The 24831-nt window shown below is 39.7% G+C and overlaps 1 protein-coding gene across 2 annotated transcripts in view; it reads left to right on the top strand.

The window, feature by feature from the left end:
• The window catches only part of LOC126255239 (probable peptidyl-tRNA hydrolase 2), a 65728-nt gene extending 41328 nt beyond the window's left edge, over nucleotides 1–24400 (top strand). Inside the window, exons 4-5 of one of the 2 annotated variants that reach the window (XR_007546460.1) lie at nucleotides 18274–18359; nucleotides 22861–24400. Coding sequence is in view for 1 of the 2 variants with exons in the window: in XM_049955378.1 (XP_049811335.1) it covers nucleotides 18274–18359; nucleotides 22861–23065 (291 nt within the window). In the remaining variant the exon portion in view is untranslated. The remainder of the gene's footprint in view (nucleotides 1–18273; nucleotides 18360–22860) is intronic. The other variant, XM_049955378.1, reaches the window with a different exon arrangement.
• Nucleotides 24401–24831: the final 431 nt, after the last annotated feature.

The following is a 24831-nucleotide window of genomic DNA, read 5'->3' as shown; positions in this document are numbered from 1 at the left end:
TGACAACGCAGGGATTGCTCTGTCGATGCCTGAGCAGTAACCCTCCTGTGTCAGCCAAGAAGTAGGTGCCTGTCAACTTCGAAGTACCATGATTCGAGGCAATGGCTACTGTGCCAAGTGGCATTTCCCTTGGTGGAGTGGTGCCCGCGGGGAGAGCCTCCATTCAGAGTGGCATCGGGGCAGATGTTCCCCAATGAAATGGATCAAACTTAACTGGCTGTGCCAACACAGCCATCTTAGCATTTAAGAACAGTGACTTTAATGCAGAGGTTTACAATCGTGCGGCATTTCTGTCTTTGTCCAGGTCTCAATACGGGAGCCATGTAAGAAGAAATGGAAGCTGCGTACTAATCTGGTGCAACATGGAGTCCATTTTGCTTGCCGCATCCAGAAGGGATCCAAAGATAAAAGAGTGTATACTGGAGCTTTTATCCTGGTTAGTGTCTGCCTGTCAGTTCGGGCAACAATCTGTAATATTTATCTCCCACCAGATGGACCTTTCCATTATCACGAGCTGTAGAGTCAGTGGAACAGCTGTCTTCCCCGTTCCTGGTGCTGGGGGTCTTTAATGCCCATAATCCTCTGTGGGGCGGCGACACTATGTCTCGAAAAGGCCGTTTACTGCCGGCTCAGCAAGAGCTGCAACACATTTCAGTGCAGCCCATGGAACATAGTCAACTATTGGTCTCACAGTTTGCAGCCCAAGTATCTTACCCATGGTCCAGTGATATGTCCATCACAATCTTTGGACAGTGACCATTTTCCTATTGTTTTCTCCTCTCCACTCATGGACATCTGGAACACGATCCACATTAGTCACTTAGGAAAGCTGACGGGCAGGCTTCCTCCTCCACGACCATTTTAGCTGCCGGTCGTGCGACGGATGTCAACAAACTGGTACAGGATACTGTTGATACGATCATTCATGCTGCCGTAGCAACAAAACCTCCTTCTTGAGCTCATTTTAAGCAATTCTTTGACAAATGGGCTGTGTAAGCTATTTGAACTTATGGTCAGTCACCTTTTTTGTTGGTACCTTGAAGTTGGAGGCACCACAGATTATGTGGTTCGTATGAAATCTGCAGTGTGAAATACTTTCGTGCATCACCATTATCTGGTTGTTGTGTTCTTTGATCTGCAGAAGACATACAATACCACCTGGCAACATCACGTACTATGTACACTCATGAGTGGGGTTTACAGGGCAGTTTACCCATTTTTATCCAGAATTTTCTATCTCTGACTTTTTGGGTCCAAATAGGTTCAACTCTCAGTAACCAATATGTACAGGAAACTGGAGTCTCTCAGAGACGGTTCAGAGTGTAATGCAGTTCACTATCCCCATCAATGGTATCGTAAATGCAGTGGCCCCCACAGTCTCTGTGTCACTGTATATGAATGATTTTTGCCTGTACTGTGCCTCTGCATCACTGCAAACCACTGAGTACCAACTTCAGGGGGCTGTCTGGAGAGTATCTACATCCACATTTACATCATACTCCGCAAGCCACCTAATGGTGTGTGGCAGAGGGTACTTTCGGTACCACTATCTGATCCTCCAATCCTGTTCCACTCGTGATAGTGCATGGGAAGAAGGATTGTCAGTAAGCCTCTGTATTAACTCTAATTTCTCGAATTTTCTCCTCGTGGTCAATACGCAAGATATATGTGGGGAGGAAGTAATATGTCATCCGACTCCTGAAAAGTACTGTCCTCTGAAACGTGCTGTCCCAAAATTTCAGTATTAACACTCTCCGTGATGCTCAACGCCTCTCTTGTAACATCTGCCAGTGGAGTTTGTTTCCGTAATGCTCTCTCGCCAGCTAAATGATCCCGTGATGAAACACACTGCTCTTCGGTGGATCTTTTCTATTTGCTCTATCGGTCCTACCTGATAGGGATCCCAGGTATAGGAACAGTACTCAAGAATCGGTCAAATAAGCGCCTTACAAGCCACTTCTTTCGTGGATGAGTTTCATTTCCTTAATATTCTTCCGATGAATCTGAGTCTCGTGCCTACTTTCCCCACTATCTGTTTTATATGGTCATTAAGCTTAAGGTCACCCTGGATGGTTAGGCCCAGATATTATATGGCAAATGCTGTCTCCAGCTGTTTGTCATCAATAGCGTAGCTGTACAGTAGCGGATTTCTTCTCCTATGTATGTGCAATATGTTATATTTTTTTACATTCAGGGTCAACTGCCAGAGCTCACACCCATCATCAACTCTCTGCAGGTCGTTCTGCAAATTCTTATTATCTTCTGGTATTGCTACTTTGGTATAGACAACTGCATCATCTGTGAATAGCCTTGAAGAGCCTCTGACGCTTTCTAGTAGATCATTTATATATATTGTAAACAGCAACAGTCATATCACACTTCCTTATGGCATTCCAGATATTACCTTTAAATCTGTTCCATTAAGAGCGTCATGTTGATTTCTATCTGCAAGAAAGTCTTGAATCCAATTGCAAGTCTGCTCCGATACTCCATAAGCTCGTATTTTTTTCATTAAATGGCAGTATGGGACGGTGTCAAATGCCTTACTGAAATCAAAGAACAAGGCATCAACCTGAGTGCCGTTGTCCACTGTGCTGTGGATTTCGTGGAGGAACAGAGCGAGCTGAGTTTCGCAGGATCTCTGTTTGCGGAGTCCATTTTGATTTTTATAGAGGAGATGTTCATCTTCCAAAAAAGTCATAATTCTTGAGCATAAAACATGTTTCATAATTCTACAACAGTTTGACGTCAGCGATATAGGTCTGCAATTGTCAGGATCTGTCTTACAGCCTAGCTTAAAAACGGGAATGACCTGCACTTTTTCCAGTTGTTAGGTACCTTTCTTTGCTCAAGCGATCTACAATAAATTACTGCTAGAAGGGGAGCAAGTTCTTTTGCATAATCTTATAGATGAAACTTCCTGGCAGATTCAAACAGTGTGCCGGACCGAGACTCGAACTCAGGACCTTTGCCTTTCGTGGGCAAGTGCTCTACCAACTGAGCTGAGCTACCCAAGCACATGCTTGGGTAGCTCAGTTGGTAGAGTACTTGCCCGTGAAAGGCTAAGGTCCCGAGTTCGAGTCTCGGTCCGGCACACAGTTTTAATCTGCCAGGAAGTTTAATATCAGCACGCATTCCGCTGCAGAGTGAAAATCTCATTCTGAAATCTTATAGATATCTCATCTGGTCCTGACACCTTTCAATTGTTAAGCAATTGTAGCTGCTTTTCAATTCTGTGATCGGTTATCTCAATATCTGCCATTTCGACGTACGCATGATGATTGAAGGGAAGGACAGTGTTATGATCTTCCATGGTGAAAAAACTTCGGAAGACCAAATTCAGTATTTTGGCCTTTTCTCTGTTATCTTCCATTTTGGTGCTGGTGTGGTCACTGAGAGAATGAATAGATGTTTTTGACCCACTTACTGATTCTACATATGACTAAAATCTCTTAGTGTTTTTACTCAGGTCGGTTGGCTTTCAAAATCGTTGAATCCTTCTCTCATTGCTCTCCTTATGCTCATTTTCACTTCATTCAGCTTTTGTTTGTCAGCTAGGTTTTTACCTATCTTGAACCTGAGATGAAGTGCTTGTTGTTGATGTAGCGCTTTCCTGACGTGGCTATTTAACCATGGTGGATCTTCCCCATCACTTAAAACCTTACTCAGAACATACTTGCCTAGGGCATATTGAACGATGCCTTTGAATTTTTTCCATTTGTTCTCCACATCTTTGCCCTCATCACCAAATATTTGATGCCGACTGCTGAGGTATTCTGAAATTTGTATCCTGTCACCCTTGCTGAGCAAATATATCTTCCTACCTTTCTTAACATTCTTTGTAGGACACATCACATAGGTGCTGTCACAGCCTTTTGATATCTGATACCTTCCTGTTTGTTGCCAGAAGGTCTAAGAAATTACCCTCTTGAGTTGGTTGTCTTACTATCTACTCAAGGCAATTTTTGGACAAGACATTCAGAACAATGCCACACGAATCCCTGTCTCCGCCACCAGTTTTGATGGCGTAACAGTCCCAGTCTATTTGTGGTAAGTTGAAGTCATCCCCTATTGCAATGGCATGATCAGGAAAATTACTGATGATATTCTGCAATTTCTGTCTGAAATGCTCTACATTATTGGGCCCTGAATCACGGCTATTAATTTTCTGCTGCGAAATCACAAGTTGTGCCTTTTTGCCGACTCTGGGCTGTGCACCCATTCCCAGAAATTTGTGGTGACCAGTTACTTGAAGTCATTGAAACTTTTCAATTATTTGGTATTTTATTTGACGACAAGCTCAGAGTAACGCGCATGAAGAAGCTAAATGCTCTCTATTTTCTTAGCAACTAATCATCGGGCAGGCCGTATAGTTCTTTTGAGATTTTACAGTGCCTGATTTTATTCTGCTTGGACTATGGATGTGTTGCCTCTGGGTTGGCAGCTCTTGTCCGTCCTGAGCTTGATGGACCCTGTTCACCATACTGGTGTGCAGTTGGCAACAACGCCATCCGTATGAACCCTGATGACAACCTCCTGGTGGAAGCCAGTGTCCCACCACTGCGTTTTAGACGACAGCATCTTCTGGTTAATTACGCAGTCACAATCTGTCAGATGCCTACTCACCAATATCACTCAACTCTGTTACATAACCAACAGTTTAGACTCTTTGGCACTGCCCAAAACTGGGTATACCTGCTGGTATCCAACTTGATACTCTCCTAAAGGACCTCCAACAACCTCCTTTAGTTTGCATTCCTAGGGCTCCCTCTCGACCCCCCGCCACCCCCCGTCCATGGTCTGTACCCTTCCTATGATACAATTGGATCTCTCTTGCGGCCCCGAGAAGGATGCTAATCCTGCCCATCTCAAACACCTATTTCACTCGATCCTCTAAGATTATTCTAATTTGGTATGCATCTACACGGATGGATCAAAAGTCAGTGACAGTGTTGGTTACGGGTTTTGCATATGCAAGAGGACATGAGCAGCACACCGTGCCAAGTGTAGCTTATACACTGTAGAGTTGGTTGCCATATCTCAGGCATTGCACTGCATCAGATCCCTCGCCACGACAAACTTTCTGATATGTAGCGATTCCCTGGTTTGTTTAAAAAGCCAATCCCTGTGTTGTCCCAAAATCTTTTGGTCGCCAACATCCAGGATTTACTGGATGACTTCTGCTGCTCTGGAAAGACAGTGACCTACATCCGGACACCGAACCACATAGGCATTCCAGGAAATGAACTCGCCAACTGTGTAGCCAAAGATGCAATTATGAGAGATCATCTTGATATCAGAATACCAGCCACAGACTTACGATTGCAACTTCAACGCATTATTTTGAGGCTCTGGGAATTGGAATGGCAGGCTGCTATGACCCAGAACAAATTAAGAGTGATTAAGGAGTCCACTAAGGTTTGGCATACATCTTTCCAGGCCTCTTGGAAAGATGCCTTTGTGTTGTTCTGAGACAGCCACTACCAAAATGTTGCATTTCCTGAGAGAGAGGGAGAGAGAGAGCAGATTTTACACTAAACTATAAGACTCCCCTACTTTCAGTGTTAGAGGTGGTTGTGGAGGGAGAGCCTTCCCCTGTGGCAGTTACTCCATGCGACCCCAAGTTACTTTCTTCCCGCCTTCGCCATGTGCTGTGAGAACCTCTTGTGCATGGTGGTGCCTGGGTTATTTCAATTTTGTTTTACACATTGTGTTACAACTACCGTCATTCCATTCCCTTTTTAAACTCTTTGATTTGTTTATATAGTTGGAGCAGCCAATATATATATATATATATATATATATATATATATATATATATATATATATATATATATCTGCTTGTGTCTGTGTATATGCGGATGGATATGTGTGTGTGTGCGAGTGTATACCCGTCCTTTTTTCCCCCTAAGGTAAGTCTTTCCGCTCCCGGGATTGGAATGACTCCTTACCCTCTCCCTTAAAACCCACTTCCTTTCATCATTCCCTCTCCTTCCCTCTTTCCTGACGAAGCAACCGTTTGTTGCGAAAGCTAGAATTTTGTGTGTATGTTTGTGTTTGTTTGTGTGTCTATCGACCTGCCAGCGCTTTTGTTTGGTAAGTCTCATCACTTGCTTTCTTTTTAGATATATTTTTTCCACTTGGAATGTTTCCCAAGCTACTTATATGTTCCTCTCATGAAATGGATGGACTGATGACTCAGTAGTTTAGTTCCTTTAAACTCATAATCATCAACCAACCAACCAAGAAAGGTACTGTTCATGTTCTTATGGCTGGTCCATTGTTACTCTATAGGTTACACAGCTAGAGTTAAATATTATGAGAGTTTTACAAATTTCTTTAATGACAGTTTCCATGAAAATAGGTAATACCAGCTAACTTTGAACATGCTGAAATCTTAAGAGGAGAAATAAATAGCACCCCTGAAGAAGCGGGTTTGATAGAATTTTAGAATACGCCTAAGAGCAGCTGGCGAGTCTGTTTACAATTCCCATTTGTTTATCACAAGACAGTATGGCAGGCACATTTATGACAATCATACTTTTTTATTTAAAAACAAAGAACATCCCAAACTAATACCAATCACCAGGGATACAGTACAGATAAAGGGTATGGGTAGTCCTAGTGGTTTCATTGTTATAGCCACTATATAGCTTTGGGATGTCATAAGGAAAAGCTCACATCAGTTGTCTCAGGATTGTACTGAAAATGAATTGCAGATTTTGATTATTTGTACCTCCTGACTTTTAAAATTGAACCTCCCAACTTTTGAGTTTTGAAAGCTAGTAGGTGTAGACATGGTTTTTAGAGGCGAAAGCTGATTAGCAAGTGTCAGCAGTGACAGTCAACTGTAATTGCCATGTTCTTGTACATCTAGAAGATGTAATCATGTTACAAACAAGCATACACAGAATCTACATCTACATCAATACTCCGCAAATCACCATGAAGTACATGGCAAAAGGTATGTCCCATTGTACCAGTTGTTAGGGTTTCTTGCCGTTCCATTCACTTATGGAGTACGGAAAGAATGATTGTTTGAATGAGTCTTGCGTACCGTAGTTATTGTAATCTGGTCCACCAATCCCTACGTGAGCGATAGATAGGGGGTTGTAGTCATCTTTCGAAGCCAGTTCTTGAAACTTTTTTAGCAGGCTTTCTCCAGATAGTTTCTGCCAGTTCAGTGTCTTCAGCATCTCTGCGACATGGGCCAAACAAATCTGTGACCGTAAATGCTGTCCTTCCCTGTATAAGTTAAATATAACTGTTAGGCCAGTTTGATACAGGTCCTGCACGCTTGAGTATTATTCTAGGTAGTGCAAGTGGTTTGTTAGCAATCTCCTTCGTAGACTGATTGCACTTCCTCAGTATTGTACCACTAATCCGGAGTGTATAACCTGAAATATTTCCTTACCAAGGTCTGACTGAGTATTTATGCAGCTGCTTACAGACAGTATTTCCATATTGATAACTGCATCATCTGCAAAAAGTCTGAGGTTACCGTTAATGTTGTCCACAAGGTCATTAATATAAGACATAAACAGCAATGGCCCCGACGCACTTCCCTGTGGCACACCCAAAGTTACTTAACGTCTGACGATGACTCTCCATCCAAGATAATATGCTGTGTCTTCCCCACCAAAAAATCCTTAAGCCAGTCAAAAATTTCAATTCATAGCCCATATGATCGTGCTTTTGACAGTCAGTGTAGGTGTGGCATTGAGTCAAATGCTTTGTGGAAACCAAGAAATACTGCATCTACCTAACTGCCTTGATCAAAAGCTTTCAGTATGTCGTGAGAAAAGTATGAGTTGTGTGTCACATGATCTGTTTCCAGAATCCATGATGGTTGGCCAGAGGAGATCATTCTGTTCAAGATAACCTCATTATGTTTGAACTCAGAATATGTCCTAAGTTTTTACAACAAATAGATGTCAGGGATATTGGACGGTAGTTTTGTGGATCACTTGTACTACTCTTGTAGATGGGTGTGACTTTTGCTTTCTTCCAACTATTGGGCGTGGTTTTTGTTTGATGAATATACGACAGTATATAATTAGAAGAGGGGCTAACACAGTTGCAAATTCAACTATAGAATCTGATAGAGATTCGATCGAGCCATGGAAATTTGTTCTGTTTTAATGATTTCAGCTGTTTCTCAGCACCACTGAAACTAATACTGAATTCACTTGTACAGCTATTAAATTGGAGCAATTCTCCTGGATTTTCCTCTGTAAAGGAAACATTTGAAAATGGAGTTAAGCATTTCAACTTTTACTTTGCTAACCTTCAATTTCATTTCCTGTCTCATTCGCTAGCGACTGGACACTTAACTGTGGTGTCATTTACAGCCTTTACATACGACCAGAATTTCTTTAGGTTTAGAAAAAGATCATTTCACAATATCCTGCTACATCACTCGTTGAATGCCTGACATGTTGCTCTTTCTACATCTACATTTACATCAATACTCTGCAAGACACCATACAGTGTGTGTCGGAGGGTACCCTGTACCACTGCTTGTCATTTCCTTTCCCGTTCCACTTGCAAATAGAGTGAGGGAAAAACAACTGTCTGTATGATCCCTAATTTCTCATATCTTATCTTTGTGGTCCTTGCACGCAATGTATGTTGGCGGCAGTAAAATTGTTTGGCAGTCAGCTTCAAATGCTGATTCTCTAATTTTTCTAAGTAGTGTTTCTCAAAAAAAAAGTCTCCTTCCCTCCAGGGATTCCCATTTGAGTTACCAAAGCATCTCTGTAACGTGTTGTTTGAACCTACCAGTAACAAATCTAGTAGCCCGCCTGAATTGTCCGACCTGGTACGGATCCCAAACACTCAAGCAGTACTCAAGAATAGATCGCACCAGCGTCCTATATGCGATCTTTACAGGTGAACCACTTCCTTCTAAAATTCTCCCTATGAACCGAACTCGACCATTTGCCTTCCCTACCAGTTCTTGCATGCTCATTCCACCTCATATCACTTTGCAATATTATCCCCAGATATCTAAATAACTTGATTGTGTCAAGCAGGACACTAAGTAATACAGTATCCAAACATTACAGGTTTGATCTTTCTACTCACCAGCATTAACACATTTTTCCACAGTTTGGGCTAGCTACCATTCATCACATCAACTGGAAATTTTGTGCAAGTCGTCTTGTATCTCTCTACAGTCACTCAATTTTGACACCTAAGCTGCACCATGGCATCATCAGCAAACAGCCACAGATTTCTGCTCTTGCATCATATCATTTATGTATATAGAGAACAACAGTTATCCTATATCACTTCCTTGGGGCACACCTGACGATACTCGTCAAGAACAACATACTGGGTTCTATTATTTAAATCCTCTTCAAACCATTCATTTCTCAGTGTACTTATTCCATATATGCTCGAACCTTCATTAACAGCCTGCAGTGGAGCATCGTGTCAAATGCTTTCATATGTAATCCAACTGTTGCTCATCACCCATAGTTCTCAATGTATCATATAAGAAAAGGACAAGCTGATTTTCACACAAGGGGAACAGCCAAACATGTTTAATTCAACGTCTGTCTATCTATAATCCTATGCTTTGTTTTACAGCTATTATCCAGTAGTCTCTGTTTCTTTCAAAATTTCTTTATGGTGATGTATACCATGGAGGCTCCTTTCCATTATGAACTGTTCTGCTGGGTATGTACCTGTCCAGTGCATGGTCAATTATTCTTTTAAACTTGAGCCATAGTTTCTATGCATACTCCTCTCCTGTGCTGAAAGTTGCAAGTTCCTCATTATTGAAGTATGACACTGCTGATTTTTATCTAGTTTACTGAACATGTATATCTTTCTGTTTCCTTTAGTTGTCCTGTATTCTTTGGTAATCATTGTTGCCATAACTGCGTCATTGTTACTGATACCAGTTTATTAGGATTTTAGCATCCTCAAAGAGATCAAGTCTACTTGTTGCATTAGATCATCCAAATATTTCCATCACAGAAAGAGGGGTTCCAAAATATCTGTTAGAGGTAGTTTTCAGAGAAGGCATTTAGTACTGTTTCACAGGCTCTCTTATCATGTCAACCACTAACAAAACTGTAATTTTCCCAATTGATTGTTAAATGATGTAACATTTCTGCTGCTGATTAGAGTATGATTGAGGAACTTCAATAAAAGCGAACTGAGGTTTTCTCTAGGGTTTTCGTTTACATCAGAGATGAGTTTGGTGGATGATGGAAGCATCGTTACCATTTTATGCTTACCCCTGATACTGGGTCTTACCCAAACCATATCACATGCAGTTCCAATTTTTATCTTGGTGGATTTGAGTTTCTTGTCTGCTGCGACAAAGATACCACGTCCATTTCCCATTTGCCTGTCTTTAGATGTTCCCCAAAAATCTCACTGCTATCAATTTCAGGTTTCAACCAGCGTTCTGTACCTAGTATTATGCGAGCTTCACTGGTTTTCAATAGCATTTGGAAATCTGGGACTTCATTGCAAATGCTTCGGTTCAATCCCGCCTCCGGCCATCCTGATTTAGGTTTTCCGTGATTTCCCTAAATCGTTTCAGGCAAATGCCGGGATGGTTCCTTTGAAAGGGCACGGCCGATTTCCTTCCCAATCCTTCCCTAACCCGAGCTTGCGCTCCGTCTCTAATGACCTCGTTGTCGACGGGACGTTAAACACTAACCACCACCATTGCAAATGCTTCGGCAGTTAACCATTAGGAATTTAACACTCTCACCTGTGGGAGGCATTTCTTTTGACCTTTCACTGACACTTCGGGTTTTCCTACAGATATTCTTATCTGTATTGGACAGAAAACAACGTAGCTTGTCACAGAACTTTTGACATCTGTGGTTCAATCCTTCCACTTGACTGAGAACCAAGGGGAGGAGCCACAGTCAGTTATGGGGACAATGTTGTAGATTGTGAGCTTTTTTGAAACTCGAAGTGCAAGGTTGGTCTTCTCAACCCTTTCTGACAGTCACTGGAATGATCCAAGTATGACCTCACAGCCCAGACGACAGGCCTCATTTGTTCCAACACGTGCCACAATCTGCTGTTGGTTGTGACCTGTCCCCTCAACGACTTTCAAAATAGCCTATTCAACATGTTGAATGAGGCTACCTGGCATACACAATGAGTTAACTGGGTGTCCTTTCCTGTCCCTGCTCCCATTTCCCTAAGGGGTACCGTCATTCGCCGTACATTGAAACAAACGCAACCATTATGTGTTTGCCTCCTCTTGATACGCTACGAAACAGGTTTCCCCAAAACGGGTGAAGTTAATCTCACTGGCACAGTTTCAGCGCGTTCCCCCTAGTAACCATCCACCTTCTACAGGGCACCCAGATATACCATTAAAATGCCACTTGCAGTCAAGTGGACAAGTAATGACAATCCCATACTTCTGCAGAGGAAATAGGATCCATAGAAGAGGGTAGTATTTGAGATACCTCTGGTAGTGGTATCACATGTTCACGAATTTCGGAAACTCTTCCAATATTCCAATTTGCAGCAGCTGACAATCATTTGACAGTAGTAAGGGTGATTTCCACTTGCTTACAAACGTCAACCAACTCATCTCGTGTTCGAGAACAGCATTGACAGTGGGGCTGCATTTTGGCTGGTGCAATATATTATAGTCCAGTAATGGTGTCACAGAATCATGCCCGGTTAGCTGTGCAGTCTAATGCACTGCTTTCTGGGTGGGAAGGCGTGCCGGTCAATGGCATGAATCCGCCCAGTGTGCCGGCCAGTCTGTGGATGGTTTTTAAGGCAGTTTTCCATAGTATGTGATTAAGACGGACCTGTAAAATAAAGTTTTCCATCTGCCTTGGCAAATGCAGGCTGGTTCCCCTTATTCCGCCTCAGTTACACTGTCGGCGATTGCTGAGCAAACTCTTTCTCTGCGTAGCTTACACCATAATTACTGTACCACGCAAACATTGGGGTTACACGTGTCTGGTGTGAGATGTTCCTGGGGGGTCCATTTGGGGGCCGAACTGCACAATAAACCTAGGTTCAGTGTGGTGCGGTGATGGGGTGAGTGAACTGCTGTAGACTGTTGTGGGGTTGTGTACAACTGCAGGCTATGGCAGGGACGAAGCCTCTCCGTTGTTTCTAGGTCCCTGGTTCCATACTACAATACAACAATGGTGTCACAGAAAAAGCCTTTTGCTTGCAAAAAAATGAGATAGAAGATTGTAGTTTTTTTTACCTTGTACGTATATAGTTGAGAATACTTCGAAGCCAGGTTCTCGATCTTCAAAATGATCGGGACAACTTTTTGTGCCAAAAAACCACCATTACCAAAACAAAAGAGTATTAAATTTTGTGGCAAATGGCCTACTTAAATGTGAAAATTGGTGCAGCCTTTTGGCTGCAATCAGTTGTCAAAGTTCATTCATTTTTACTAATTTGGCTAAAAATTCGACACCAGTGCCTGTAACTCAAAAGCGACTACTCCAAAAGAAAAATGTCAAGTTATCAAAGTTCTAGAGCATGAAAATTCTTGTTACAAAAGCATCTAGTTTTTCAGCTTTAGGCACTATTAAGCGTTCATACACTTGAAAGCCAGAGAATTCCAAATTTATTTATTTATTTATTTATTGTAAGTCAAAGTTATTCAGTGAAATGAAATTTTCAGTGAGAAGACTGTACTCTAATGAGCACATACATGTTTCCTACATATGTCATTTTAATATTCTCACTCATGTATTTTTATTCATTTTTATCCATGCTTAAATGGTAAGAGTGCGTTGCTAAAATGAAAACCAAGTACATAGTAATGGCCGATGTATATTTACGTACGAGTAATATAAAAATTTGTGCAAATGAACAAATAAAGGAGCATGACAATACTAAAAACACAATTTAAGTATCAGAGATTGACATTTTATCAAATTTCAATTCCATCGAGGTAATTTGGGAGACTGCGGCAGGTCCTAGTCCAGCATCTGATCTTTAGGATCCGTTTCGGCACATGCACCATCTTTCTCATCCTGGAACATACATTCGATATCTTCCTCCTCCTCTTTGAGCTCAATTTCTGGGGCATTCTTGCAAGATAAGCCACAACAGTGTTTGCACGTGGAGGAGCAGTTCAGTCCAGGTTTGCAACATCCACATACTGCTGTACATCCTGTTTTGCAAGAGCAGGAAACCATCTTCAGTAATGTGTGTGGTGCTGCATCTTTTGTCATCATCAAGGGAAACAAACATAAGAAGTTTTTCTTCCAGCCTCACAGGCATGGATCAGTTTTCTTCCCCCTGTCAAGATTGCACTTGATGATAGGATCACTACATCTGATGTTGGCAGTAGCGTTTCAAGTCTGAAAGATTTTCAGGGCAGACTTCACAAAAAGCTCATACCTGAGCTGATCCAAAGTCGTGCAACTTTTTCCGACCTGTGCTCTTACGTCTCAAGAGGCTGAGGGTTTAACAGATTCACAGCTTGCACTTTGAGTTGTGGCTGTTTTTCATAAGATTTAGTAATTTCCCTTTTCCTTGACCAAAAAAAGATGACGTAGTATCACATCCTGTGGAGGCCTGGTTGTAAAGGGCATTTCCGGATTGAAATTGAGAGAATTACTGGAGTACCACACTCTTGCTGATTTCCCTGTTACCGGTTTATGGAAGTACAAGTTGTTGTAGTTGTTTCCTTGACCGATTAGGAGCTGTCAGTGTCCTTGCTTACAATTGCCACACTGTCAGGCTGAACAACTTGGGAAATAGCTGTTTGCACAATTAATGAAACCACATCTTCTTCTGCCTGTTGCATTTGAATACCGCCATCCTCAAATTTCTGCACGAGCATCAAAATCAAGCAGTTCTTGTTGCTCTCATTTGCGAGAAACTCCTATGCGACTGCAGCATTTGTATCTCCATCGAAAATGATACCTGATAAAGAACCAGGTGTCTTTAAATTACAAGATCGTTCAGATGATTTTGTTCCCCCTTTGGAATCATCACTTAGGCAACCGTCGAATATAACTGTAATTTGGGATATGTAGTGCTTTCTGAAATGGGTTTCATGTTTGATACAGATGGCTCCAAACTTTTCTTTGATGTGCCAAAGCAGCTTTATAGAGCAGGTGACCGCCTGTTTAATAGCTAGTTTGTCCATATTTGGAATGAAATACATAATTGATTCTGCATATCAGATATCCAAAAATTTGTTGGTAGGTGCGTGGTATTAGATGTGTACGCACAAGTCATTTAATTTGCGTAAATAATGGGCCACTGATTTGTGTATGCAGTGATGGCGCCTGATACTGACCTACATGGGTTCCACAGGATTTACATCAGACGAATAGACATGAGCAATTATACTCTGAAAGATGACATCACCGTCAGGGAAGACATCAAGCATGAAGAGATACAGATGGTTCGCAGCTGTCACCGTGTCTTCGATTACTACAACAGGTCCCATGCAAATGCAGGAGAGTGTCTCCCATAGCATGATACTGCTCCCACCAGCCTGCATCCATAGCGTACTGCATGTTTCTAGCCACCTATCACCTCGATGACGGCATTTGTGGAGACGAACATCAACCAAGTGTAGCAAAAATGTGATTTACCCAAAGAACTGACACATTTTTATTGATCGACGATCGAATACCAATGGTCCCGTGCCCACTGCAATCATAATTGATGTGTCAACATGTGAACTTATAGGGGTCGTCTGCTGCAGAGCTCAATGTTCAACGATGTACTATGAACAGCGTGCTGTGAAACACTTGTGTGCACTCCAGCATTGTGCTTGTTCGGCAGATGTGCCACAGATCACCATCCGTCGTCCTATGCAGAGCAGACAAGCCTCCGATCCCCATGTTCGGTAAAGAGCTGTGGCCGTCCAACCGTGTAGCACCTAGTGATAGATTCACTCGGACTTCTACCTCTTTCCATAGCATATGAACATTTGACAAGCTTAGCTGTTTTTGAAATGCTCCTTCATAGGCTCTGTGTAATAATAATCTGCCCTTTGCCAAAGTTGCTTATCTCAGTGGATTTCCCCAAATACAGCTCATATCTTCACTGGGGTGATATCTCGCCCTTGTTGGCTGTGCTTACATTGAAGGAACGGTGGATATGGCTGACCCGACTGATTACGACATGTCGTTCAAGAGAGATCTGTAAGATACCTCTACACTGGAAGGTTGGACAGAATTACGTCTCCCTATTTGAAATTTCATTTCATTGAATAATTTTGGCTTACAACAAAATTGAATTACTTTGGCTTTCAATTGTACGAACACTTAATAGTGCCTAAAACTGAAAAACTAGATGCTTTTGTAACTTGAAATTTCATGCACTACAACTCTGATAACTTGACATTTTTCATTTCGAGTAGCTGTTTTTGAGTCGTAGGCGTTGGAGCCGACATTTTGGCCAAGTTGGTAAAAATGAACGAGCTTTCACAACTGATTGCGACCAAACAGCTGCACCAATTCTGACTTTTAAGTAGATCATTTGACGCAAGATTTAATGCTCTTTTATTTTGGTAATGGTAAAATTTTCAGTAGCGTGCAAAGTTTCTGAGTAATAGGTGAAAATCTGAAAAAGTTGCCAACATTTCGTGGTTTTTGGCTTCAGAAAGTCGACCAGAGGGTTTTGGAGGTTGAAAACATGGATTCAACATACTCCCAACTGTATGTACGAGATAAAAAGTAAAATCTTCTACCTCGTTTTTTGCAAGCAAAAAGTACCCCGTTACTAGACTATTACAGGGCAGTGGGCAAATAACTTTAAACTCAGCCTGCTGAATATCTTTTAATCTGTTGAGGTAAAAAATTACTAATTCCCTATAAGATTTCAAGCAAATACAAAAAACGAGATTGCTATTAAGGCAGTAGGAAAACTTTTGGTAAAAATTACCAGTTACTTAAAACTTTTTGCAGTTAATCTACAGTAAATGTAAATATATACTCTATACTCTTCTATAGGGGAAAATTAGATGTAACACAATATGTTAGTTATAATATCTGCTACAGTAACTAAATTCCAAACATTAATTTACTACGAAATTATATTGTGCACACGACAAAGGTAACTTTCGAAAATTCTCTAAAATACATATTTATTCTCGTTGATTTGCAATGAAATTTGGGGTGATCTATTCTTTGGCAGTAGCAGTGATTCACAAATGCTGATTTGCATCTAAATCAGTTATCCAAAATACATGCATCGTTAACTTGCAAAAATAATAAGCATTCAAAAATTCTTAAAAATCTGTTTCTCAAGTAATTATGCAATGAAGTTAAAGAATGATTTCTTTGAATGAGGATAGGACTACTGTTCTCAAAAATTTTAGATGAGCACAAATAAGTTTAAGACTTCAGTTAATGATAACAGCATGAGTTTGTTGCAGCATGCACAAATGTTCAAAATTTCGCAGTACATCACAGTAGAAACAGGAATTGATACAATCAATGAAAGGTGATGCAGAAGCGACACAAGCAGTAAAATATGTGAATCTTGCAAACATGGCCTTGACATAAAGGAACATTTCAGAAGTTGACTTATGTGTAAATAAACGTGTGAAGTGCATGGATTTTTTTTTACTTAGCTGTTTCTGTGTCAACTCTTACTCTGCAGCATGAGTTTATCTCAGTCAAAATCATGAAAATGTACAGTACCAACAACGCAAGACTTCTGCCTGTTGCAGCTAACAGTGCACATCAATTTGTAATATGTGTAAGATTTAAGGAAATACCAGAAGAGCCCATGTTTTGAAGAAGACAGCTGTATAAATTCAGGACTTGGCCGTAAAGTACATATTGTTTTCCCACATATGTTTCTCTGATTTTCATTTAAATTAGGACAGAGTTTTTCGCTGGCCTTCAGAGCAAGCTCTGTACAGTGAATACTTAGCTCAGATATTATTGATTTGTGGGTTAGAAACAGTAATGAAGGTCGAACCAGCCAAAATGAATAGGGGGTTCTTTCATCTTTCTCCCCCCCCCCCCCCCCCCCCCACACACACACACACACACACACACACACACACACACACACTTGCCTTCAGAAAAAGTTGTTATGGTAAAAATAAAAATTGATGAGTACAAACAGCATTCCATACCACAAAAATGTAACTCTAAAGACTGCAATATTGTGTTCATATGAACAAACAAGTTTGAGTACAGGAGTATTTGGAAAGAGTGACAACGGACAAAAAATATACAGGAAACACACAATTTTGGGAACATGCAGTCAAAACCCTCTGCCAGAGAGTTTCGAATCTGAGTAATATAATGAATCAAGGACTTTTGCTCAATACGGTTAGCTGGCAGTCATTTGTAGAACTACACCTGACTTGGTGTACCAACAAGCCATGATGGTGTAAGCACACGAATACCTACTCTCTATCCGCAGTAAAGCTCACCTTATCCTTCGTACAGCAATTATTTACATTAATATTTTAATTCAAATTTCATTACACTGTGTAATAATTACGAAGGATTCAGAAATTCATGACAAGCAAGTAGTTTTAGTTTGTTGTTGTTGTTCTTGTTCTTGTGTATGCAGCAGAGACCAGAACACAGTCTAAAACTTTTAGGGCAATGCAGGAAACAGAAATTTATCTGCCCTACAGACTATGTAGGATCGGAGCTTTATACTAGCAAGCTTCCACTTAGATTATCATACTTTCTCCAGAAACCAGTGTTATGATTCCAGGCACTCCTTATATTCCCATCAAATGACTGTTTACTACAGTCAGCAACCATTAGCTATCAGTGATTGTCTCCATCATCCACTTATTTGGCTACTGGTTATTAATAAAGTAACTCCTGTAGTTGCTCTATGTAGTTGCTTTTATTATCAGATGGTATGACCGTACATTATTACATACATCCTGAGCAGAAATGTTTGCGGACACATTGTTTTCAAAGGGTTGTACACTGAATTTGGTAATTCCTCTATTATTTGTCCAATCAGCGAAGTAAATGGTGTAGATTTACTGATAACTTCTGTAGTTTTGAAAGCTGTACTAAAACTTTCCCGTCTAGGTTTCATATTTTTAAATGAGTACTCATTCCTAGGTTTTAAGAAATATTGAGGGCCAAGGCAAAATCATTTGCACAAGTTACAGATGTGTGAGATATACTTTACCAGTTCACTGCTGATTGAGAATCCTGAGAAAGAAAAAAATTCTTCATATATTATACCTAGTGTTCAGTTCGCTTGTTTCTATTGTCAGATAATCTGACAACTGTTTCCATTGTTAAATTTGGAAGTAAACTATGTAATTATTGACAGTGTTGATGTTTGTTGCAGGTTGGGCATGCAACATTGGGCCTTTACCAGAAATTAACAGCTTCACCACAGTATGCTGAAGATTTGATTAATTGGGAAGATAACGGGTAATGTCATTTGGCTTGTTCATAAGTGGTATTGGTTTATGTCATTACACTTGTAATACTTGACAGTCAAGTAGTTGTTGCATTTTGGTACTATTTCATTTTATTGACAAATGTTAAATCAGCCAGTTAAAAAAATGCTATATATAATTTATTATAAACTATAGATGTTTATTTTGAAGTGGAAGTGATGTATCTATTTTTTATTTTATTTGTTTATTTCTTTATTTTTCAAATTAATAGAATAGCATCCATTTCAGTTGTGATAATGGTTTATTCAATCCATGCCAGTTTCGGGACGTTAAAATTCAATCTTCAGAAGAACAAAAAAAAAATTGTATATGATCATGCATAACATACAGTCAGGCCAGTCAGTGCAAAGGCTTCAAGTCACTGCATCTTAGGTGGAAACTGCTCACTGTCTGGCAGCTGCACATGCTATGGACACCAACAAGGACTCTTGTCCTTGCTGGTGTCAATAGCATGCGGCTGCCCAACGGTAGACAGTTTGTGCTTAAGCTGCAGCAACATGGATCCTTTGCACTGACAGGCCCGGTTGTATGTTATGCATGACCAAATACAAAAATCTTTTATATACCTGAAAATGGGATTTAACATCCCAAAACTGGCTGCAGATGAATAAATAATTATCACAACTGAAGCAAATATTATTCTATTCATCATACTTCTCAGTCATCGATGTCATACAAATCAAATTTTTTCCCTAATTGTTCTCTTTTTTTTATAATGCATTGCTATGTACCCATTCACGTGCCTGTCTCCCAATTATGACTCTTGCAGTTACATTTAACTATCTAACAGTAGCAAAGAAAATTAAAATTGAGGAACTGCATACCACCTATTTTTAAAAAACATCCTAACACAGGAGAGACAGGAAAATCTAAATCAGTATGTTCAGACTGACATCTAATCCCAGAAAATGAGATTTATTGAGTAGCATGGAGAGCTGCATCAAACCAGTCTCTGGACTGAAGACCACAACAACAACAACATGTTGAAACCAGTGAAGACACAATATGTCAATGTTGTCACCTTAATCACATGTGTGGTGCTTCTTTTTCTCTGTCATACTACTACCTGTAGCTGTTTTTCACTAATTAATTGTCTGTTGTGTATGAATTTGTGTTACTGTTAATATTCCCACACTATCCAGAATTTTGAGTAGCTATAGCTGTTTGTGTTGTTGCCCCTATGCTTTCCATAGTCAGTAGAAATTGTTTATCATCCTCTTTTCATCTTTCCACACTTTTCTTGTCATCTAACTCGGCTCAGCTGCAAGTCTGCATCAAGTGGTAGTCTCAGCTCATTACAGTATTTCTGCTACTTGTGCATGTGGCCATGTCAGTAAACACTGCTAATAAGAGTACAGTTTCACTAAGACTTTATGGTATGAGAACTTGGTGTAAAGTTTTAATTATCGCTTGAAACAGAATCAAGCTGCTGCCATGAAGCTTGGTGATGCTGTTAGATCTTCTCAACATTTTCACCCTACAGTACAACACATTTTTCCCAGTGATAGATGACTTGGCAGTAACCTTGGCTGTATAAATCTGCATTTTCGCTGATCAAAAAATGGTCTGCCTTGAAACTCACCTCATCATTAATCTGCAAGTATCACTGAAAAGATAACATAGTATTAATGAGTTTTTGTTAAAAGTATGTCTGTGTGTGTGTGTGTGTGTGTGTGTGTGTGTGTATTTGTTTCATTTCTTTATCTGAATTGTTCTCAGAATTCTGAACCTCATAATGCACATCGTGGAAGACTTCCCCAAAGGATGGCGTGAGGGTATTCCAGTTCTTTATTCTTGCCTCCATCACTAAGCATAGGGTCAAAATTTCTACACTGGTACCTTTGTTTTTGAAGGCTAATGTTTCTCTAGTATCTCCTCAGATGTTTTGTTCCTCTGCATATTATTCTAGCAGAATCTGTGCATTTTTTATGTCCTACTGATCATTCACTTAGTGTCTCATTTATCTGCTCCTGTCTTCATTAGTGGTATTATGGCAACATGGTGCTAGAAAGCTGGTGATACATCTTCTGTTTCGTGGATTTTTATAATTATAGAGATATTTTATGTACCATTGCTGATTTGTTCTAACTAAAATCCTTCAATCCCCGATAGTGTGGGGCTAATTTAAAGGTAGATTTCATTTCTCTTTTTTTGAAAAGGTTTTTCAGAGACCACTACCAGTTACAGTAGTTTCTGAAGAACCTTTTCTCAATTTTTAAACAGTAACACGTCATTAACACTTAGTATGGCATTAAAATCTGTTCTGTAAGCTTTCCATTGCGTTCTTTTGTCAATAAGATATAATACTTTATGTAATATCCGTGGATCCTGCATCTCTGCCATTCGCGCTCCTGTGATTGGATTAGTTGGTATGTTATTTTCTTCATTATTGAATCCTTCCTCTCCTCTTTCTACATAATCACACTCATATTTTTTCCTTAAATCAGTGATTATTATATCAAGCAATGGAAACTCCACATTCGAATACCAACAATGTAGGAAAAGATATATTGCTACTTTCCATAAAGAAGACACATTAATTTGCAGATGGGCACCATTAAAAGATGCTTGCACAAAGCTTGCAATCACTGCACAGCTGTTTATATCAGTACGATTACCAACCAGCTGTCCACCAGAATTAACTGCCACTGCTAAACTATGGCCAAGAGCAAAGTAGACCACCCTGTGGCACATCACACAGCTGAACATAACATACTTGATTTCAGTGGCTGCCTCACTACTCATGCCATGTGGATCCACCCTTCCACCTCCGGCTTTTCTGAACTGCACAGGTGGGAGTTATCTTTACAATACATTCTCCACTCCTGTAATTATCGAGCTCGACCTTTGGTAACATACCATCCACACACCCCATCTGTCCCATCATCTTGCCTTTCTTGTCTCCCAATCTCTTTGTTGGTTGCCCTCTGCCAATACTCCCACCCGTCTTTCCCCACTCCTCTCCTTTTTTTGCTCCATTTTTCTCCACCACCTTGCCCCACAACCTTGTGACGCTGTACCTGTTGTCATTCTAGTTCCTGCGCACTCAATCGGACAGCGTTGCTCTCTCCCTCCACCTGTACACTACTATCCCTTTCCCACCCCCTACAGATTGCCTCTTCCATCCCACATGACAGTTGCATTCTGGCCCGAGTTGCCAGAGTTGACAGTCATGTGTGCATGAGGTGTGCTTGCTTGTGTCTATGAATGGTGTGTGTTTCTCTTTTGCTGATGAAGGCTGTGGCTTTTAAGTGTGTCTGTTCGCAACTTAAACGTGCCTTCTTCATGTGAAGTAGCAGTGTATCTTTTCCTACATAGTTGATTATTATGTTAGATATTTTATTTCTGTTTACCTCTTACAGCATTTTACCAGGTATCAAACGCATGCAGATAGCTATTATTATTATTATTATTATTATTAGTAGTAGTAGTAGTAGTAGTAGTAGTAGTATACTTTTTCCAGTTTCTCTAGAAACATTTATTTCTGTAATACTAGTAGAGAGTTCTCAAACAGAGTGTATTTAACCCTTATGTTTATTAAATGGAAAAAAAGTTATGGGAAATAAAATTGAAGACACATTCAGTTTTTCTGTACAGTTCATGACATGGATTATTTCTTAAAATAGTTTAACTTGAGTTAAAGTGGTTAAAGCTTAAATGTTTCCTTTATTCAAGCTCAGGAAGGTGAGGTACCTGCATGTTAGTTAATGAATGCTATACAAATAACACAACTTACACACAGTTTAGTTCTATGACTGGTTGCACCCTCAGGTGTAAGTGTTACCAGATGATCATTGCCCTGGGGACAGCATGTTAGGGGCTTAAAAGTACTGCCCATTTTCACAGTCAAACACAAAGTAGTGTGAAATCATAATTGTATTGTAACATTGTCAGATGTAATTATTTATTGTAGAAGATAAAGGCTAAAAATTGAGATCTTATCAGATTACTTTGTTTTTATTAACCCTTTTGGTTTCTTCCCTCTTCCTCATTCCAAAAATATATAGGAGTTTGCTTGGCATAACACACACTCTCTTATATCCAAGTTGTGTAGTGTTAAACTACTTTGGCTTTGACTGTAGTAGTGAATGGTACTTTCACTCACCTACTAAGGTAATGATTATCTGATGGTGCTAGTGTGTGACAGGCGAAACTGGTTGTAAAATCAAATTTTGTGTGACTTAAGCTTGTTTTACCTGTATGTTATTTACAATGGTCACTGTGTCCCTGGCAGGCCAAGTCTACGTCTGCTAAGACAACTGATGCTTCATGCACTTAAAATTGGTGTGTTTTCATAATTGTGTTGAAGTACTTTGCAGGTGAAGCTTACTCCAATGCGATTAGATGCTCTTTACACTTAATACTAGTTTTCTACAGATTGTCTTTTAAGCGTAATTCTATAAATAGTCTTTTTGTTTCACACTTACAGCGTTATATTACAGTCTCTGTTTTATTTTTCTATTTTTTTACAGTGGAAAAATGGTCGTCCTTAAGGGTCTTAACTACCAGCACCTGAAATTGCTAGAAAAAGAGGCTGAGGTGAATAAACTTCCAGCACACTGTATTACAGATGCTGGCCTTACTGAAGTACAGTCTGGTTCAACAACTGTATTAGCAATTTTTGGCAAAGAAACTCAAGTTAATAATGTTACCGGAGAACTAGCCCTGTTGCAATAGGGGAAGAAATGTTACCATATTGGCGAAAAACACTTAAAACCAGCTTTGTTATTGCAGTGCTTGTGTCCATAGAAATTGTATACATAAATTATGTACTAACAATTTTTTAAAAAATGAGATGTTTTTTCTCTCTGCTTGTTTTACAGATAGTGTAATACATGCCAAGAAATGCACAACGAAATTGCTTATTGCAGTGAGTAGTTACAACATAACTGTAGATTTATTGCAAAACAGTTTTTGATTTTGCGCATTTGTTTCAATTTGTTTCAGTGACAAGATTTTATGTACACTCAAGTGCTTAAAATGTACATTGTTTCTCTTGAACTGTTGTTAGGTTGCTTCAGTTGATAAGTATTTCAGCACGACCAAATGAAGTTTAGGCGTAACCTGTTACTTGTGCAATATTTATATTTTGATATTGAACTGCCAAATATCATTGTCCATACAAACCTGAGAGAATTTGGTTGAAGTAGCTGTTTAATACTTGTATATAAACTTGTAACTTAATATTTAATCCATGATGTTGGTTCTACAAAGACTATGTTATGTGTTAAGCTCTATGATTGCAAGACAAAGAAATGAAGCACAGGGAGGAAAAACAAAAGCTAGAAGTTAAATGCGAGGACTTCTGTTGCTTCGTTATCTTATTTGTGCTTATAGAGGTAGTTTTCCGTGACATGTTGAGTGGTTTCTGTTCGTTACACTATGAATTCAAGAATAAGCAAAAACAGATCCTCACTGTTATTTTTATTTGTCTATACTGCATTGTATATGAAAAAGATGCTGCCAAGGTGCTATCAGATAGTGTTGACTGTTAAGTATTTAATGCCAGTGATATAGTAACAGAGTGATATAGAAGGCAGCACAAGCATATCATGTAGAACTCTGTTGTTAAAGCAAGAAGACATTAGCCATATTTTATGAAACCTGTATCAGTGATGTGAGATAGTTATATTTATGTATAAAAGGTTTTCCCTCATTTAGTGAAGTTAATGGATACTACAGTTTCGATCATGACATTTGAACAGTTTTATTTTTACAAGGTTTTACTGTTGTTTTATGTTGTTTAGGCAAGTCTTATAAAGCATTATCATGCTGACTTTGTACCTCAGTAAACTCTTTGCACAGATGTGTAGGAGTTAATAACATAAATTAACAATAAACACATACTTCTTTAGCAGAATTTTGAGTTTTTGTACTCTGTCTCTCCTGTTATGCAAGAATGTAAGTCTTAATAGTGGACTCACAAACATACAGAAAATTGGGTGATTTTTACTACTTCGTGTCATTGGAAATTTCTGTTGTAGAATGAGAATGACATTCAATAAAAATTAGAATAACACAAAATAAATATGTAGCTTATTGTTCATATCCAGTATAAATCCTACACACAATGAATCTGTGCCTATAGTTTTACTCATTTCTTACCTGCTACTTAAAATGATGCGGACTGGAAAGACGAAAGTTATGCATACGTGTATTGTTTCCTCTGTATACTTGTGTATTATTTTATTCCTTGTCAAGTGGTCCACAGATTCCCACATGACTCTCATGGATTTTGATAAAAATGTATGTGAACATTCACTCATGTTCCCAGTAAACATTGGTAAAGTACAAAATCATCTATTCTGGTACTTGAAGATGTTGTCATTTGTTTAATCCCGTAGCGCAGCTGTCGGCAGTGAGTGCACCCGCTGAGTATTCGGCGACTTTGAGGCTTATCATCTCCGGCTACATTTTCCTCAAAAACAACTCTGCCATCTTGC

The sequence above is a fragment of the Schistocerca nitens genome, chromosome 1, assembly GCF_023898315.1.
Source record: "Schistocerca nitens isolate TAMUIC-IGC-003100 chromosome 1, iqSchNite1.1, whole genome shotgun sequence".
Taxonomy (NCBI): Eukaryota; Metazoa; Arthropoda; class Insecta; order Orthoptera; family Acrididae; genus Schistocerca; species Schistocerca nitens.
This window is presented reverse-complemented; position numbering and strand designations above follow the sequence as displayed.